The sequence below is a fragment of the Populus alba genome, chromosome 19 (genome assembly GCF_005239225.2).
Source record: "Populus alba chromosome 19, ASM523922v2, whole genome shotgun sequence".
In the NCBI taxonomy this organism is placed as follows: domain Eukaryota; kingdom Viridiplantae; phylum Streptophyta; class Magnoliopsida; order Malpighiales; family Salicaceae; genus Populus; species Populus alba.
In genome coordinates, this window is record NC_133302.1 from 14013836 (window position 1) to 14029147 (window position 15312).

General features: G+C 34.0%; 1 protein-coding gene across 2 annotated transcripts in view; it reads left to right on the top strand.

The window, feature by feature from the left end:
* The first annotated feature begins 585 nt into the window (after positions 1-585).
* The window catches only part of LOC118028905 (THO complex subunit 2), a 28288-nt gene continuing 13561 nt past the window's right edge, over positions 586-15312 (top strand). Inside the window, exons 1-19 of one of the 2 annotated variants that reach the window (XM_035032660.2) lie at positions 586-886; positions 962-1087; positions 1315-1356; positions 2071-2130; positions 2251-2313; positions 2726-2806; positions 6810-6881; positions 6971-7018; positions 7127-7195; positions 7302-7435; positions 9339-9414; positions 9677-9870; positions 11952-12032; positions 12246-12456; positions 12551-12793; positions 12890-12970; positions 13085-13204; positions 13308-13367; positions 14774-14901. In XM_035032660.2, coding sequence (XP_034888551.1) covers positions 746-886; positions 962-1087; positions 1315-1356; positions 2071-2130; positions 2251-2313; positions 2726-2806; positions 6810-6881; positions 6971-7018; positions 7127-7195; positions 7302-7435; positions 9339-9414; positions 9677-9870; positions 11952-12032; positions 12246-12456; positions 12551-12793; positions 12890-12970; positions 13085-13204; positions 13308-13367; positions 14774-14901 — 2030 coding nt within the window. In that variant the 5' untranslated portion in view covers positions 586-745. The remainder of the gene's footprint in view (positions 887-961; positions 1088-1314; positions 1357-2070; positions 2131-2250; positions 2314-2725; positions 2807-6809; positions 6882-6970; positions 7019-7126; positions 7196-7301; positions 7436-9338; positions 9415-9676; positions 9871-11951; positions 12033-12245; positions 12457-12550; positions 12794-12889; positions 12971-13084; positions 13205-13307; positions 13368-14773; positions 14902-15312) is intronic. The other variant, XM_035032659.2, reaches the window with a different exon arrangement.

The window sequence follows — 15312 nt, forward strand, 5'->3', positions numbered from 1 at the left end:
AATAACGAAAAGCCCTCTTATAGTTTTTTTTTTTAATTAAAAGAATTTTACAATAATCTAAAATGCATTTATATTAATGTCTTTTTTTTCTTGCACTAGAAATTAACTTGGAATGCTATCCATACTGGAGTGTGAGATAAATGATGGTTAGTATAGGCTGTTTAAAAATGTAGTATCGATTGTTTTTCAAAATACTTTTAGTTTGATAATATATCAAAGTAATATTTTTTTAAAATTATTTTTGATATTAACACAACAATATAATATAAAAATATTCATAAAATTAATTATAAGCATTATAAATTTTTCAAATTTTTAGAAATGCAATTTCAACCGTATTCTTAAACACACATATTATAACTGGTCGTTTAAAAATATAATTGAGATTACTTTTCAAAATAATTTTGCTTGAAAATATGTTAAAATAATATATTTTTTATTTTTTATAACTTATTTTTAATATAAGTATATCACAAAAAAAAAAACACTAATGCGAAACGTCTCTTGCATCCAAGTTTCAAACGCAGCGTTTTAACTTTTACGCTCACAGCTGAATCATACACGAGGACTGAGACAAGCACCCTCTATTCCATCATTTCATCGTCTCATTTAGGGTTTACTTCACTCCCCCCCCCTCTTCCTCCATAAAGCTATGTCATGATCCCATTGAATTGAATTGAATTCTCCAAACCCTAAAAGAAATCATAACTCTTTTTAAAATATAAAATAAAGACTGAAAAAAAACATGTCAACAACTCTCCCTCCCATGGAGTGTTTGTATGTAACTGAAGAATTTCTCCGTGAATTGAAGGGCGGAAACCATAGCTTCCGTCTCCCTCACCCTGTGCCTATTCTTCGATTTCTCTACGAGCTCTCCTGGAACTTGGTACTACTATTATTTATACTCGCTTTCCAATTTGAGTTTATTTTTACTTGAATTTGTCTCGATTGATTGTTTTAGGTTCGAGGAGAACTGCCGTTTCAAAAGTGCAAAGCGGCTCTGGATTCTGTGGAGTTTGTTGATAAAGTGTCTGCCGTAGGGCTGGGTTCGAATTTCGCAGATATTATTACTCAAATGGCTCAAGATGTTGGTTTTTTTTGGTCCCTCTCCTTTTATGATCGAGTATATCAGAGTTAACGTGAATTTGACTTATTTGTCTTCACATAGCTATAACTATCATCATTATTGTTTGATTTGCTATTTTGTATTGCTTAATTTACACTGTGGCTTTGGAACCTAAGTTTTTGATCTCTTATTATCTGTGGCAATCAATGATTTTTATTATAAACTCATGTGCTTGACTGATTTTGCAGCTAACAATGTCTGGAGAGTACCGTTCTCGTCTCATAAAGTTGGTTAGTATTGATAATTTTTAAGGGCTTTATTTGTATGTTTGATGCTCAAATAACTGGTTGTTTTTGTTGCGTGGAAATAACTGCTCTATGCTGCTGCTATTTATTTTAATGTTTCCAGTTATCTGCTTTATACTTGTGAATCTCACATTGCCTAGTGCAGAACATGCTCTTTAATTTTGTGTTCATTTTATCAGTTAAACCATAGCATTCGTGTTTGGAAACCCTCCAAATTTAGTCTTACAACATATGTGAATTTCACTACTAAATGTTTCCCTCTTATTCTAAAGCATCATCTGCTATATACTGATAGTGCCATGCTATGATGTGTATTTGGTTACCTGTTCTTGTCCATGCATCATTTTTTGGTTTAGATGGAACATATATGAGAATCCTTAAGGAAACATAAGTATTGCTTGGATTGTCCTTTTTCAGTATATGATGCCGTGGGGCTTGTAGGGTGGTGCCTTTTCCATTTAGTTTAACTTGTGAGTCAAATGCTTTGTTTGTCTAGTCTCTTCTGTTTGTTCAGTGTCTGTATGCCATTTATTTGTTAACATAAACATGCAATATACCTTGCACAGTACTGAATTATTTATTAATGTGTGGGATAACCTATATCTTCTTCATTTTTTGATATTTGGCTTTCCATGCTTCTCCCCCATTTGAGTGTTACCATGCAGTCATTATTTAATAAAGTCCTTTACTTCTTTTCAGGCAAAATGGCTGGTCGAATCTGCATTGGTCCCATTGAGGTTTTTCCAAGAGCGTTGTGAGGTGGATCTTTTGTTCATTTAAAATGTTTTTGCTGCTCGTCATTTCATAACACTTATTTGGTCTCTCATTAGACCTTAGTAAAAAAAAAAAGTTTTTTAAGCACACGTTTTCTGTTTGCAGGAGGAATTTCTGTGGGAAGCTGAAATGATAAAGATAAAGGCTCAAGACTTGAAGGGCAAAGAGGTGAATTAATTAAAATGTTCACTAACACAAAACTATTGTTTTGAATTTGTAGTTATTACTTTCATCAACTTTGGGTATATCCAGCCCGGGTTCTTCAGTAAACTTAATTCCCTGCACATCCTCTGGACTTTGTTTCCGAACACCTGATCTGATCATTGAATGTTGATTAGCATATAGCTTTTTGCTTTTCATAAATAACAAGAAATTATGTCAATGTTTGGATGAGTTAATTGATCTTGCACTTGTTCAAATGAAATTTGAGGAAGACATGGAAGATCTGTTTTCGCGGCTGATGAGTTAATCATTTTTTTTTTTTTTTTGACCATGATAATCACTTGAAGCAGTTTGCATTAGAGTTCTATGAGACTACTTAATCCTGCATGCAATTGATACATTTTTCTATTGCTTTTAGGTCAGGGTAAACACACGTCTTCTTTATCAGCAAACAAAATTTAACCTTCTCCGCGAAGAGAGTGAGGGCTATGCCAAACTGGTATGCTAAATATTAGATTCTTTCTTTGCTCTTTGTAAAGTTTTCAAGTTAATTTGTTGATCATCTTTTTATAAATGTATGTCAATGGAGGGAGCATTTGTTGCAGTTAGTCATATCACTACATTATTGCTTCGACCCAATAGATTTTTCTAAGCAAGGCACATTTGGCTCTAAAACTGTTTTCTCTTGGGTTCTTTGATAACTGTATTGTTAATGGTGCAATAGTTCATCATCAGAACTGTGTTTTATGTTTCTAATAACCAAATGGTTTGCTTGCATGAGAACAAATCATGTTCTTACTGCTGATAGTGTATCCCATAAAGATTTAATCCTGCATGCCACCTTGGAATTGGAGTGACAAAGCAATTGCAACTTGGCAATTTGGAAAGTCTAGACTGTGCATTAAACACAGTGAAAAATCATGCTTGTGTGAAAGTTGTCCAAGTGAAGAATGGTCAAAACATGGCTGTTTTATTAGATGAATGAAAAATGCGTTAGCTCCATTTTTTTTTTATAAAGGACTGCTATTTGAAAACAAAGAATTAAAAAAATAACATTTCATTATTTACTTGTGCTTTACCATTTATGTTTATTTTGCTTTGGGACATTTCTCAAGATGTGTGTTGTGTCTACGTCCACAAATTATTAATATCTGAATTAAAAGTGTAGCCTATGTTTGCATGTATATATTTTTGGAGTTATAGCAAACAGTTCCATGTGGTTAATGTTGAAACTTGAGATTGTGTTTGTGCCTGTAAAACCTAGTTGCAAAGGAAATATTTCTTAGCATCTGTTTATTCAGTCAGTCCTAGCTTAGGTAATGCGCCTTATCATGTTACCAACAATTAGTTGCAGCCAATCAGCTACCCTTTAGCTATATTTATGGTAACAAGATCTTAATTTTCTCTTAGTCTCTTCTACGTGTTTTTCCCTCTGTTTATTTCTGTTTAACAAGTAGGCTCTCTTGTGCAGTTTTTTGGTACTAGCTATTTTTGGGGGGATTATTTTCTTGGCCTTTATCTCTTATGTAATAAATGATTGGAGCATTTTCTTGAGCTGTATGGATATTTTGTTTTGCTTGGAATGTAGCTTTTTATTTGTAATTTTCTTTTGAGCAATGTTTGTATATATATTACATCAAACGTTAAATTACTTTTGTAAAATTGTATCTTGACATGATCAAATTGGGGTGTCCTTTTTTTTTTTTTTTTTTTTTTCCTGATCAAGTAAATGAAAAATATTATGAAAGTAGATGAGGCTGTAATGCTGCATCCCTGATGAGACTACTCTATGCAATAGAAACAATTTTTATGCATCATATTCTTGCTGTATTTGGTCAGGTTTGCATGATTTGCTGCTTAGTTATAATGCTTTGCTTGGTCATGCTTAGAATTGGAGTCTTATATCAATTGGAAGTCTGCAAGGGGCAAATCTTATTGGGTCAGAGCCGAATTTTAAGATTAGATTATTTTTTACCACCTATATGATTGATAGAAGCTGGGATGGCTTATCTTTAGTTTTGGTTTGGTTTGTTGAAGTTTGTCTTTCTGTCTTCCATTATAAAGCACATGCACTTGTCGAATTATTCTCTACATGCCAAGTATGTTCCCTAAGTGATGCAGACAACAAAAAAAATCATGATTGATGTCCTTCTGTATAAAAGGGTATTTCTGTAATTTTCAGATTTGCTGGAAAATCTGGAAAAAATGTCTAGGCCTAGGTTATTTTCTATTTAGTATCTTATTAGTTCTATAGTAATTAGCTTTATTAGGTTTTTCCTCTTCTAAATAGATTTCTTATATAGGAAAATAAGTTCTTGTTGGACGAGGAGCAGGCATCTCTATATAAGGTTTATGTAGTCTAAAATAAGCCTTTTATTATTTCAATGACAGTTGATGAATAAAATTCCAGAAATATGCTTTTGATTGTGTGACCCAACCTCCCCTTAGGTGTGACTCCTAAGAACCTAGGTGAAAAGCATAGGTTTTTCTATCCTCTAGGTGTTACTCCTATAATCAATCTACATCCTTCTTATATTCCAGCATAAATTCACAACGTTACAGCCCTAAACAACCTCTAAAAAGTCAAATTCAGAACAGCCTCCTAGGCTGCCCTACATTAGTTGGTATCAGAGCTTCAAGATCCTAGGATGCGTTCTACTTCAATTATGGTGACTGTCTGTCAGCGAATTGAATTCTAAGTTTGAGAGCATTATGCAAGCAGTTGGGCAAGAGTTAAGTCTACAAATGATAGGATGGATGCAATGGAAACATCTCACAATGCTAGGTTTGGTAGGGTGCAAGTAGCATTAGATAGTTTGACAAAGGCTGTTCTAAGCAAGTGTCCTGTTGAAACAACCCCTAAACCCAGCACTGAACTTGGAAATTGAGGTTTGCAAGGGTTGGCTAATGATCAAGCAACAGATCCCAATGGCATGCTGAATCATGGAAGAAGGTACTGAAAATCTTAATCAGCAACTTGAGAAGTAAAATCAGCAAGCTGAAACTACAAAATGGCATGCAAAAGAGATAGAGCAACCTGCTTTTGTTTACACGACAAAATTGGAATTATTTTCCAAAGGGTAGATTCTACAAGAAACAAATGTATTTCAGATTGACAATGACTTGGAGAGAGAACGAGAAAAGGCATTCTCTAACCAGTTTATTACAAAGCTTAAAGAAATATGTGTTACACTTGATGTGCCCAAACAAAAGAAAAATGATGATGAGCAGAATGTTAATGAAAGCAAGGATAGCAAGGACAAAGTGCAACTGGCAATGCAAATGGAGTCATTGTTCATGATTTTGATTTTGAAATTTATAGCACAAAATTCATATTATCATTACTGTCTCCTACAAAGTGGTTCATATTTAATGGAGGTCACTGCACATTATGTGGGTTTTGCTACATTGACACTTCAAAACTTGAGGTTGAGTTTTTGCCAAGCAAGGGCGCAGACTGCAAAGGAAGGAAGATTAATATCTTTTTGTATAGAAGGGTATTTCTGTAATTTTCAGATTTTCTGGAAAGTCTTGGAAAATTTTCTAGGTCTAGTATTATATTAGTTCTAAAGTATTTAGCTTTGTTAGTTTTTTCTTATTCTAAATAGATTTCTTATTTAGGAAAACAAGTCCTTGTTGGACTAGGAGTATAAAGGTTATCTAGTATTTTAATATTTTACTGACCGTTGATGAATAAAATTCCAGCAATTTGCTTTAGATTGTGTGACTCAATCTCCCCTTGTGTTTCTATCCTCTAGGTGTTAATCCTAGAATCCATCCACTTCCTTCCGCATATTCGAGCTTAAATTCACAACATAACAGCCCTAAACAACCTCTAAAAAGTCAGATCCAGAATAGCACAGTAGGCTGTCCTGCATCACTAAGCTTTTGGCTAGCTGTTTTCACTTGAATTCTTTTTACTCAATCTATTTAGGTATGGTATGGTCGGATAACTTTATCGGTTCATGTAGAACAATGTAATTGCAAAGATAGAAAAAGCACAATTCCCTATAGGAAATGGAAAGATCAAGCAAGAAGAAACAATAACCTATAGGTGAGGGCAGGTCCCTATAGGAGAGGGCTAAAGAGTTTGAAGGAAAAGCTGTTGGAGGGGGTTCAAAAAAAATAGAAGAAACGATACTTAGATTCTGAATCATCATTAACATGTTCTCTCTTCCCCCAACAAAGGATATGGTGCTTATATACACCAAGAAACCCTAGCAACCTAAACTAATAAGAATAACAAAAAAAGAAGGTCTAGCATGTACAGTAGGAGAGGGTTCAAATAAATAGTAGAAAAGATACTCAGATTATGAATCATCCTTATGAAATATTACCTTTTAACAAAAAATAAATTCTAGAAAGCTATCAAATAATAATAAAATTTTAAATGTACTAAACTAGCAACGAATGAGTGAGCTTTCTTGTGCCTATACTGCATCATTGGTCTAGCATGTACAGTAGGTTTCATTATGATATTTATTGTTCAAGTGGATGTGCAGGTTACTCTTCTCTATCAAGGTTCTGAAGATACAACTGAAAATACATCAGCAGCGACAATAGGCATCATTAAGGTTTTGACTTGGGCTTGCATTTTTTGACTTATAATTTAGCTTGGACTGACCCTCATTTCTCTCACATCTTATTAATGCAATCTCTGCAGTCATTGATTGGTCATTTTGATTTGGACCCAAATCGTGTTTTTGACATTGTAAGTTGTTCCTATTTGTTACTTTCGTACAGTTCACTTTGTTGTACTGATGCAGAAATTGATAATCAGAGGTTAATTGTTGGATTGCAATTATTTCATGATCTTCAGGTTTTAGAGTATTTTGAACTTCAGCCTGATAGCAATGTCTTTTTGGAATTGATACCCATCTTTCCTAAGGTATGAATCATTGTTGTTAAGGTTGGCATAAATGTTCAAAATTTAAATTATGATTAAATAACACACAAGTTCAAGTTGCTCATACCTTTGATTTTTTTTTCTTCAGTCGCATGCATCGCAAATTCTTGGTTTTAAGTTTCAATATTATCAGCGAATTGAATTAAATAGCCAAGTCCCTTTTGGGCTCTATAAGCTTACAGCTTTGCTGGTGAAGGAAGAGTTCATTGATCTTGATAGCATGTAAGTGGCTTGCCCAAGCTTTTATTCTATAGCACAGTGATTCCTTAAAGTTCTGTGATCATTGATTACTTTAATTCTTAATACTTGTAATGTTTCAAGAACTGTTAGTTGTCAGAAGTTCTTTAGCTGATCATCTAAATTCCATCAATATACTTATTTTGCTAGTTGCCAAAAAGAGAAACTTAACCTGTTATTTTTATGTGAATTGATTAAATGGAAATAATGTATCCATTTAATGATTAGAATTCATTGGGTGTAAGATTGGAATGAATTTGCAGATAGAATTGGTGGTATTTTAATCATTTTTAATTTTATTTCAAGTGCTTTCATGGTTACCAGCTGATTGTGATTTCATGGTTCCTTATGCTTAGCTGTGTTTTTTTTTTGTGTGTGTGGCATAGGATAGTGTTCTTTCTAGTCTAATGAGTGGATAATCAACAAGAAAATGAGTGCGCTTTATCTTGAAGGGTATTTTATTTTCAGTTATGAGGATGATTTATTTCTTGCTGAGTATCATGCATCTTTTTTATCTATAGGATACCAGACTAGGGTCTTTATAGTCTTGCAATACACCAAAAAGTAAGGATTGCAATGGGTACCCATGGTTTTGGATGGTAGGATGACCATAACCTATCCATTACCCATCAGTTAAGGAACTTGGATAACAATATCCAAACCATTGGATTTCAAATATCCATTTGGTTAACCGTTATCCATACACTTATTTTTTCAAAAAGACTTAATTCAGTGCGTGATTTTTTATTTTTTAAATCAATAATTTTCATAAATTGGTCAAAAATATTATTAACATAGATTCATATTATTAACAACAACTAAATAAGTTAAAAAACAGAAAGCAGAGAGCTAGAGATTGTTTTAGATTTAGAGCTTGTGAGCAGAGTTAGTGAGTATTTATAAGTAATGAAAAAAAATGTATTACAACACATGCACACACACATGAACGTGGGAGCGCGCGCGCGCGCGCGTGTTTGTCTGTGTTTTAGATTGGATATGGTTCTCATAACTGCAAATCTTTTCCAGTTATAATTGTATTTGTACTTAATGTGTGTGTGTGTGTCTGCATTTCAGATTGGATATGGTTCAGGTTTCGGTTTTAATAGCATGAAAACCACAACCACAAATATTTTTTCAGATTTTATCCAAATCCAAACCAAAACCATTTTTTACCTAAAAAACCTATCCATTTGGATTGGATTGGATGGATGTTCATCGAATTGCCATCCTTATCAACAAGGCATTTTAATCCGCATTGCTTAGCCAACCTTTCATTAGATATTGCTTGTAGATCACTCAAGGATCCCTACTTCTAAGAAAAGATTCATAAATTGAATGCACATTTGTTCACTTGGGATTCCTTCATTCATTAGATTTTCTAGGCTGTTCCTGGGAGGCAGTTGTGAGTCATGTGATGGTCGATTGAGGTTGGTTATGATATTGTGCCTGACAAAATAAGAGCCAAAATGTTCAAGTAGTAACTAATCAGGCTTATCCTAATTGATAAATTAACCTGAACAGGATCACATTCATTTACCTATATTAAGACATGTACTTAATAATTTGTTCCTATTATGATGAAAAAAACCCTTCACTGATCAAACAGCTGATTTCAGCTGCTAACTTTGGCAATGTGCATCAGATTTTTGCTGTGAGAAAATATTGTTCTGTTTGTGATATGTTACCTGTTTCTTCTTTGTACAGCGTTCTGAAGTTTATGCTGTGCTATGCCTTAGTTCATGCCTCTATTTTGTGCTGCAGCATTTTTTTTTTATGTTTTATATTTTGTAATTTGATCATTCTTTTGCTTTGTTGTATCAATTGGTTATTTGATTGTTCTTTTTATATTTTTATCTTTTTAACTAATTTAATTTGCTCATCATTGCAGATGTGCACATTTACTTCCCAAGGATGACGAGGCTTTTGAGCATTATAATACGTTTTCTTCTAAACGGCTGGATGAGGTATATTGCAATATTCTTATTGTTCCTTATTACAGTATTCCACTATATCTTTCTGCTTTCAGTTTTTTTTTTTTTGTTTTTAATATTTTTTACCATCATGTTCGATGTATTTGTGTATATCCATGGTTTGTAGTGAAGGCTTTACATGTTCCTTTTCTGTTTCTTTGAAGTGCTTCATGTGCTTTGTTTTATTCAGAGTATGCTTAGTCGTAATCCTGTCATCTGTGCATTCTTATTTGATTTTCTATGCAAATTTTTGCAGGCTAACAAAATTGGAAAAATAAATCTGGCTGCTACTGGAAAAGACCTCATGGATGATGAGAAACAAGGAGATGTGACCGTAGATCTTTTTGCTGCCATAGACATGGAAGCTGAGGCAGTAGCCGAACGATTCTCTGAGCTTGAAAACAATCAAACTTTAGGCTTGCTAACTGGTTTCCTTTCTGTGGATGACTGGTAGGTTTAATCTTGACATTCTGCTCTAAGGAAAATATAATCTGAGTCAACTATAAATGGTGCTTTTTTTTGGGGGAGAACATTTTAGCCTTATGGAGGAGGACAAAATATTTTCCATAGGACTGCCAATTCTGAATATGTTTATCACAATCAACATACCAATTTAACTACCACTGTCACCACATCACCACCACCACACAACAACAACCTCTCCCTTGCCACCAGCAGCAGCACCACCCTGTTACAATCATAACTACCATTGCGACCACTTCTTTAACACCTATACCTTTATCACCAACGCATCCATGCCCAGACCACTATGATCACCCCACTTTCACCATGTTACCACCATTACTTCACAACTACCAATGAAAATAATATATTGTTCAAGAAATTGTTTTCCCTATATATTCAAACAATAGAAAACAGCTCTTTCTCCAAGATCCAGGAAAATGTTTTCAGCAAAACAGATGCACTATAAATATCCTGAATTACTTAGCTAATTCCCATTCATAAAAAGTTTTTGCTTTGAATTGATTGCATCACACCTAATTGGAAATGTAACAAGAGGAATTCTAGATATCATAGCTCAATGAGAAAAACAAAGGTACATGAACATGAAAGTTCTCCAGTGATGTTGCAGATTACATTTGAACTTGAAATTGGATGATGCAGTTCACTGGACTGTCACCTATCCCTCCAAGAAAATGTCATGAAACATATTCAACAAAGTGAAAAGTAAAGCTTTAAAGGTCCAAATGGATAAATCTTGTCCACCTGGTTTCTTCTCTTCATGCATGTCCATCCATGTCTACCACTGATCTGCCACTGTTTTCTCCGAATACCATTGTCATCATTGTCAGTTGGCAACTGCTTCGATGTTTTCCACAAATGACATTGCATTGCCGAGGAACTTTTTCATGTTCATGTACTTTTGTTTTCTGCAAGTGATTTCCAGGGTTGCTCCTGTTTCTCACTCTCTTCTAATCAAATCGATGTAGTATGATGAAGAGATGGCTCTCTGAATGTCTATCATATTTTCTTTTATTAACATTCTGTTTTGTTATTATTTATGGAAATAACTCCTGCTTGTGGTGGCTTTGCTATTCTCTGCTTATGATGTCTCTTGGTCTCCATTCTATTGATTTAGTCTTCGTTTTGTAATTACCTAGAAGACTTTTCCACTGCCTTTTCTCTTGAATGGTGGTTCTCATCTGAAAATATACTAAACCTTTGATTTAATATGGTCTGCAGATTGTAATGTTAGCATTGTTTTCCTTCCTTCTTTCTTTTTGTTTGGTCTTCTCCCCTTTTTCACCATGATTCTTATTGATTGAATAAATTTTGGACTCTACTTTTAGATATTTGGTAGATATTCTTGATTTCAAATATACCATGTCAGTTATTTTTGCCGATGTTTGTTCCTGTAACCTACTTTGCTATTTAAAACTTATGGTAAAATGAAATGTCAAGTGATGTTCTTTGGTTTCTTTCCTTAGTATTGAAAATAATTATTTTCATCCTTGATTTGATCCCTCCTTTTTATTCATTGTTTAACTATCTAAGACTTTTCATTTATATAATTGAGTTTGGGGGATTGGATGAAAAGAAGGAAAAGAACATGAGATAATATATTTTCATCCATTGTTTCTATGTTTTTTCTACTAGGAGTTATCTTAGCTGCTGAGGTTGCGTTTTGACTCTAGGGTTATGAGATGAGATTATATTGTTTGGTGTGAAACTGTATGTGTAGTTTTGGGAGTTTTCGTTTTGGTACTGTTTCTAGCTTTTGATGCATTTCACCTTTTTTGTTTTTCAACAGAGATATTTTGGTTTTAAAAAAATGGTCTCACTAGTAGAATGCCACTAAGTTCATTTTTTTCCTTTTCTTCTTATTTTGCTATAATTATTGCTTCAAATGAGTGTCATTTTTATACTCCATAAAAAGATGATTTCTTCCAGCGCAAACATATGGATATTTTTGTTATGTGACACAGAAATGTACTGGTAGAACACTAGTTTAATTGTAATGCATAGCTTTTTCCGAAGGTATCATACTCATGTGGCTTCTGTTTTGTCAGGTATCATGCCCATATACTTTTTGAACGTCTCTCTCCTCTCAATCCAGTTGCACATACTCAAATATGTAATGGCTTATTTAGGTAAAGTTGTGGATTTATTTTTATATGTGTTCATTGTAAAACAGGCACACACACACACCTTATAGTCTTTGCGAATGTGCATTGAGGTTACTATGACAATTTTTAGAATCTAAACAAAGAAGTCTCTTTCTCTGTTCCAATTATTTCTGCCACCCATCAGCGTGGAAAATTAATGAAATTTTATTATTTGTATTTGATGTGATATATTTTCAGGCTCATTGAAAAGTTGGTCTCATCAACATATAATATTATTCGTCAAACACATATTCAAAGTTGTGGGTCACCAAGAATTGCTGGTATGGATGCTATGGGCATGACAGGTTCTTCAGGCCATGTCTCTTTCATTGATCTTCCCAAAGAGTTTTTTCAGATGGTTGTCACTGTTGGACCTTATCTTTACCGTGATACATTATTGCTGCACAAGGTGCATGGTTTAATTTTTAATATTTGGTGAATTTTTTCATCTACATTGTATTTGTTTTATTTTAATTTTTTTTTTTTGGTTTCTTTATGGATAGGTGTGTAGAGTGTTAAGAGGTTACTATATGTCTGCACTTGAGCTTGTAGATAGTGGTGATGGAGCTCTAAATGGTGAACTTCTTATTCCTGGAAATCGAGTTCCTCGTTTGCACCTAAGGGAAGCTAGGTCAAGGGTTGAGGAAGCCCTTGGAGCATGTTTACTTCCTTCTTTACAGTTGGTACCTGCAAATCCAGCTGTTGGGCAGGAGATCTGGGAAGTAATGAATCTCCTTCCTTACGAGGTTGGCCTTTCATTATAACTGTCTTTTGATACTTCCATTTTTGATGTTGCTTAAGTTTGACAGATAATACGGCTAAATTACTTCTGTTTTTACCAGGTGCGATATCGTTTATATGGTGAATGGGAAAAAGATGATGAGCGGAATCCAGTGGTTTTGGCTGCAAGACAAACAGCCAAGGTTCCATATGCATATCTTAATTTACTGTTGCAAGCTTGGTGTTTTAAGATAATCATACTCTATTCATTGTTATTTACTGGTGTTTGTTGTATGTTTCTCTTTGTTATCATGCAGTTGGATACTAGAAGGATATTGAAAAGGCTTGCAAAGGAAAATTTGAAGCAGCTGGGTAGGATGGTTGCAAAATTAGCTCATGCTAACCCGATGACTGTCCTTAGAACAATTGTTCACCAGGTGCTTTTTTTCTTTTATAGAAAATGCTGCATTTGTTGTCATTGATCTGTATTTCATAAATCAAATCTAAGGTAAAGTTATTTGCTGGATTTTTGGCATGCAGATTGAGTCGTACAGGGATATGATCTCTCCTGTTGTAGATGCTTTCAAGTATTTGACTCAGGTTTGCATTCTCTCTTAATTTACAATGACTTCTCCTTGAGCATTTGAAATCTGAAGTCATAATTAGCCATAAAAGCTTCTTGCATTGGACCTAATGATCTCTACTTTTACACGGCCACAAACTTTTTCACTGTAATCTTACAGTTTCATGTAATTTTTGCTGTAAAAAAAATATTTAATTTATGTTCCAATAACATGATTTCTTTTAATTGTAGACATTTCAAATCTAATTTTTGAATCTGTTAATCAATCAAGAACTAGAAATGTTGGAATCATCTATCACTGGTTTAGCATGTCTTCCTAGCTGTAGTTGGTGTGCGAATGTATCTGTACTTGCAGCTTTTTGAAGTTGAGAATCTTTTTTGGCTTTGTCATTTCATTTTCCAAAATAATGCTTCCTCTCTCTTCAATTGATATTCATGTTTCTAGTTTTCATTCTCTAATTTTTCCACCGCAATTTATCATCTCTATTTCTTGAAAACAGTCCATGTGAAAGACGGACCTTCGTTTCCTTTTGTCATGTAATTCAGGATTGGAATTTCATTGTTAGTCTTAGTAATCTTATGTTGTGAGATAGGAGATAGAGTTCACTTCCTGTCACCGTCCAGGAACAGAGTTTGACTTATATCAGAGTAGTTGCTATTTACTTTCTTTCAGATAGGAAACAGACATAGCTGATTGAAATTGTGCTCTTAAAACTGACCAGTAGCTTTCTCTATTTTAATGTTAAATTAGAAGTAGAAGATTGGTAATACTGTAATTGACAAAAATGGCATGAGTTATGATGCCATCAAAGTAATAAAAAAGAAAAGAAAGAAAGAGGTATTGATAAAAGAAAAGGATGTCTTTGGTATATTAAAAAAAGAGGTTTCAGAAGTTGATTGTTTTGGTTTTGAAGACAACAGTGATGATATTTTGTTTTGAGGAGGAAAAGATTCACTTCTTGCTGAAGAGACAGAGAGATGTACCATCCATTTAAATAGGAGGGAAATATTTGCAGATGTTTTCTTGTGACTGCACAGAGCGTATGCAAAGTGTTTGATGAAAATTACATATTTAGCCTTGATTAAAATTGTTTACAAAATAAGAGACTAAGAATATTTGTATGTATAAAAAATGTGGGCACAATGCTAACTTGCCTAAACTAAATTCAGCTATGGATGTGTTTGGATTTGGCATCTATGGGACCGCCACCCAATTTGTACATCCACAACTTTACATAGAACAATTGTGTTCCTGGTCATTCATCTGAACAGCAAGAACACTGACAAAAAAGCCTGAGTCCTGATCTGTTGACCCTTCCAACAACGTTTGCTAAATTAATGAACAATTTGCATATCCTTGTGTATACAATTATTTAGGGATGCTTATTGACAGTCATTTCAATATATCTCTTTATCCGTGCAGCTCGAGTATGATATTTTGGAATATGTTGTTATTGAGCGGTTAGCGCAAGGTGGTCGTGATAAGCTGAAAGATGATGGCCTTAATTTGTCAGACTGGCTTCAATCACTGGCTTCATTCTGGGGTCACCTGTATGTTTACATTTCCTCTTTTCCAAAACACTGCTTTTTTTTTTGTGTTTTTCTACTCGTAGAATTTGTATTGCCCCTCTGTATCAAAACTAGAGCCTTTAACAAATATGGTTGCTTAGCAGATGAGAATTCAATGTTGAGAGTCTATTAATCTATTGTAAAGGTTGGATGTCTTGCTGAACTTTGATATGCACAATCATAAGTATGTGTTTGGTGTTTTCCCTTTTGGTTTCTGGTTTTTGTATCTGCTTGTCAACTTTGTTTTATTATATTTTGCATGAGTTATATTGGAGTCTATCTGCGTGTTAAACTATTCTATTAAGAGTTTTAGGTGTATCTTGGGAAGCTTTTCATCAGTTTCCAGGTTTCAGATTTAACTCAGCAAAAGCAGGATAACTGGAGCTGAGGTTG